The following is a 4,318-nucleotide window of genomic DNA, read 5'->3' as shown; positions in this document are numbered from 1 at the left end:
CCCGGGAGCTCGGCTGGAATTGCCCCGGTGGGTAATGCTCGGCTGGGCCGGCGCAGGGTGCTGAGGACCCCGGGGCCGAGCAGCCGCGATGACCCCCGAGAAGGTGCTGAGGGAGGGGGTGCTGGAGAAGCGGAGTGGAGGGCTGCTGCAGCTCTGGAAGAAGAAGCGGTGCCTGCTGACGGAGAAGGGGCTGCAGCTCTTCGAGCCCAAGGGCTCGCGGCGCAAGGAGCTGAGCTTCGCCCGCATGAAGGCCGTGGAGTGCGTGGAGTGGAAGGAGCGGCACATTTACTTCACGGTGGTGATGGACGACAGCCTCGAGATCGATTTCCGCTGCGCCCAGGAGGACCCGGGCTGGAACGCCGAGATCACCATGGGGCTCGTGCGCTTCAAGAACCAGCAGGCGATGCAGGAGGTGCGCGCCCGGCACAGCTGCCGAGCAGGTACCGCAGCCACCGCGGCCCAGGGAGCGGGACCCAGCCCAGCATGAGGTCCCTGGCCGCAGGTTCCCATCCCTGAGGTTTGGGGAATCACAGAGGGGGTCCCGTGGAGCGGGATGGGTCTGCAGGTTGATGTTCCCATGTCCCCGTGCCCTGGCTTGGACGCCCCCGTGGGTTTGGCCTCCTCGTATCCCTGGACAGGGATTTCTAACATCCTCCTTCTGTCTGGGGTGGCCTGAGGGATACAGAGCCCTTTGCTATCCTGCACGTGGGATGGGGTGGGGATGGTGTCTGGCCCCAGTCCCCTCAGGATGCCCCATGTCCCAGCGCTGGCCCAGTGGGTGACAGGAGCCTTCTCTCGGCAGCGATGCAGCTGGACACAGCCCCGGTGGGACAGCCCCGGGAATCGCAGCTTCCCAGGAGTCGCATGGAGATGGCGCTCGGCTCGGCAGGCGCTGGGGAGAACGGGATCCCTGCGGGCAAGTGAAGTCACCGCTGTGCAGCCCGGGGACGAGGACAGTGGCCCCGGGGAGGCCGGTGCTGGCACTGGCTCCCCCCTTGCCGGGGCAGGACAGAGGCACCGCGAGAGCTGGGCTGGCACAGCCACGTCCCCTTGGCACAGCAGGACACAGGACACAGGCAGGGCCACCACCTGGCACTTCAGACAAGGCAGGAGGTGACATCCCTGCCTGGGGCCCCACCACCCTTCATTCAGCTAACGTGTGCAGGACCTTGGTGCACTGCTGGGGACCCCAGGCCTCTCCTGCAGGACAGGGGATGGATGAGGCTGTGCCTGAAGGATCTGTGCCACAGAGAGCTCTGCCTGTGTGACAGTGACACTGGGACAGATGGATGTGGCTGGGTCCCAATTTTAAAAAGGGGCTGGAAAGCTGCTGCTGCAGCAGGGACCCCTCAGCAGGGCACTGAAAGGATGCTGTGGTGACACAGCCGTGCTGCCTGGACATTGTCTCACCCTGGGATGTCCTTGGGCTGAGGGGAATGCTGGGGACCCCAATTCCCTGTATCAAAAGTGTCCCTTAACAGGACTTTCAGCTTCTTACCCTGGTGTTGCTTTGATTTGTGGGACCCACAGGGCATGGGAGAGCACAAATCCTGCATAGAGCTTTGCAGTCATGACTCCTAAACCATCATCCCCCAGCCGGGCTCCAACGCCCCCCAGAAGCGCCCCGAGGCTCTCTCCAAAGCCCCCCAGCAGCACCCCGAGGCTCCCCGATCACCAGTCCCGCTGCGCCCGTGTCCCCAGGGATTCCCACGGTGGTTTGTGTGGATTCCACGGTGACGCGGGAGCAGCGCTGTGGCTCCGCAGCAGGGAGGGATGGCCCTGCCCCGACAGGCAGCGCAGACAGCAGCGCCTGGAGCCAGCAGCGCTCCGCAAGCTGGAGCCTGAGCCCAGCCCGGGGCCGGAGGCGCTGCGGATCCTGCCGGAGATTTCCCGGCCGCGTGGGAACCACGGAGCGCGGTGTCCTTATTGCCCGGGCTGGGCAGCCTGCACCCAGCCTGAACCCAGCCTGCACCCACCTGTACCCAGCCTGCACCCACCTGTACCCAGCCTGAACACAGCCTGCACCCAACCTGCACCCAGCCTGCACCCAGCCTGCACCCACCTGTACCCACCTGTACCCAGCCTGCACCCACCTGCACCCAGCCTGATCCCCGATCTGTACCCCAACCTGCACCCACCTGCACCCAGCCTGCACCCAGCCTGAACCCAGCCTGATCCCCGATCTGTACCCAACCTGCACCCAACCTGCACCCACCTGTACCCAGCCTGCACCCAGCCTGATCCCCGATCTGCACCCCAACCTGCACCCACCTGCACCCAACCTGCACCCAACCTGTACCCAGCCTGCACCCAGCCTGATCCCCGATCTGTACCCCAACCTGCACCCACCTGCACCCAGCCTGATCCCCGATCTGCACCCCAGCCTGCACCCACCTGTACCCAACCTGCACCCACCTGCACCCAGCCTGTACCCCAGCCTGATCCCCGATCTGCACCCCAGCCTGCACCCACCTGTACCCAGCCTGAACACAGCCTGCACCCAACCTGCACCCAGCCTGCACCCAGCCTGCACCCCGATCTGTACCCCACCCTGCACCCCAGTCTGCACCCCAGTCTGTACCTGCACCTGTACCCCAGCCTGAACCCCAGCCTGTACCCCTGTACCCCAGCCTGTACCCCTGTACCCCAACCTGTACCCCGATCTGCACCCCAGTCTGTGCCTGCACCCCAGCCTGCACCCCAGCCTGAGGGTCCCGTCCCCGTGCCAGGGCAGCACCGGGGGCTTTGGGGACAGTGGCAGGGCTCTCTGTGCAGGGCCAGGCTCGTGCTGGCTCTGCAGGAGCAGGCACCAGGGGGTTCCACCCGGCAGAGCCTCCTTGGCCAGGGGGAGCTCAGAGCTGCATTTACTCAGACCCCCCCGGCTGGGGGTGCAGAGGGGCGGGGACCAGGCCTGGGGTGCAGATGGAGCTGGACCCAAGCACTGCATAGATGGAGCTCTGCACCATCCCAGAGTCATGACAGGGACGGGGGGACTCCAGGGGTGGTGGGACCCACTGCAGGACATGCTTCAGCTGTGGTGCCCTGTGTGGACAAGCCTCAGACCAGGTCCCTGCTACACGTGTCAGGGGGGAATGGAGTGGCCAGGAGGGTGCTGCTGCTTACAGAGCATTTCCAGGGCAAGGATCACTGTCCTGGGCTTCCCCCTGAATCCCCAGCTCCCAGAGCCAGGGGACTCAGTGAGGCTCAATCAAAGCCATGTGAGCATCCCAAGCCTGTGCCATGGTGGGTGCCAGGGTGGGGAGCACCCAGTGCCAGGGGGTTCCCAAAGTCACCAGTTTTATTCAGTGTGACTCCTTTTTTTTTTTCATTTTTTCTGCTCTCTTGCCCCCTGTAAATAGATATTTTCTGTTTTCCAACTGCCAGCAAGGAACTGTCAGAGAAAATTATCAAGGAGAGCGTGTAAGCCCCAGCCCTGGCCATGGTACATCCCTGGGCACTGATGATGAGGCAGCAGAGAGGCCACGGTACCCCAGAGCTGGGGAGAACTTTAGGCAGTCAATGCAGGGAGGGGACAATAAGAAAACACAAATCCCTGTGTCAGCGTTTCAGGTCCTGGAAAAGTCAAGCTTTTCCATCCTCATCCTGAGCCCTTCATCCAGTCCAACACACATTCAGGCTCCCTGCCTGGACCCCAAATCCCCCAGGGACTTTAGAGCTCCCCAAGCCTCCAGGTTTGGGATTTCCTTCTGAGCAGACACCCACACCTGACCCATCCTCTGGGGGTGGATTCCCAGGCTGACCCTGGAGCAGGGGCTGGGTCAGAGCCCAGCCAGCAGCGTGGGGGTGGAAGATGTGTTGGCTTCATCTCCCCTGGGAGGGCTGAATGTCTCTGCAGAGGAAAAGTCACCCCGAGACTGAAAAACAAATAAACAGCCCAGAGAGCTGGCCAGGGAGTGGAGTAGGGCCAGGGCCAGGGGCTGGAGCATCCCCAGCACCAGGGACGTGGTGCCAGCACCCTCCCAGGCAGCCTGCAAAGCAGGAGAGGATTTGTGGAAGCATTTCTAATGCCCCTGGAGGTGGGGAAACTGAGGCACAGCAGGGGGATGCAGGGTGGCTTTGTGGCCCCTCAGCCCCTCCAGCACAAGGGCTCCCATGGCCAGAGCCCCCCTGGGCCTCCGGGGAGAGGAGAGAGGTGCCCTGGAGCTTTGCCCAGAGTTCAAAGGCAGGAGCCTGAAAATCTGGCTCTGCTGCTCCCAGCCCACGGTGCCCCTGCTCCAGCATCCCTCCCCACACTTCTCTGAGGGTGCCCCAGTGCTGAGGTTGCTCTGGGGGGCTGCCCTGTGCCCCCACCCTGGGC

General features: G+C 63.8%; 1 protein-coding gene across 1 annotated transcript; it reads left to right on the top strand.

Moving 5' to 3' along the window:
- PHLDA3 (pleckstrin homology like domain family A member 3) lies at positions 1-1,352 on the top strand. Its single transcript, XM_036398518.1, has 2 exons — positions 1-440; positions 803-1,352. Exons 1-2 carry the CDS (start codon positions 89-91, stop codon positions 922-924), a joined length of 474 nt encoding a protein of 157 aa, XP_036254411.1. The 5' UTR covers positions 1-88; the 3' UTR covers positions 925-1,352.
- Positions 1,353-4,318: the final 2,966 nt, after the last annotated feature.

Source organism: Molothrus ater, chromosome 25 (assembly GCF_012460135.2).
Source record: "Molothrus ater isolate BHLD 08-10-18 breed brown headed cowbird chromosome 25, BPBGC_Mater_1.1, whole genome shotgun sequence".
In the NCBI taxonomy this organism is placed as follows: Eukaryota; Metazoa; Chordata; class Aves; order Passeriformes; family Icteridae; genus Molothrus; species Molothrus ater.
The sequence above is the reverse complement of the archived record's forward strand: the minus strand, read 5'-3'. Positions and strand labels throughout refer to the sequence as shown.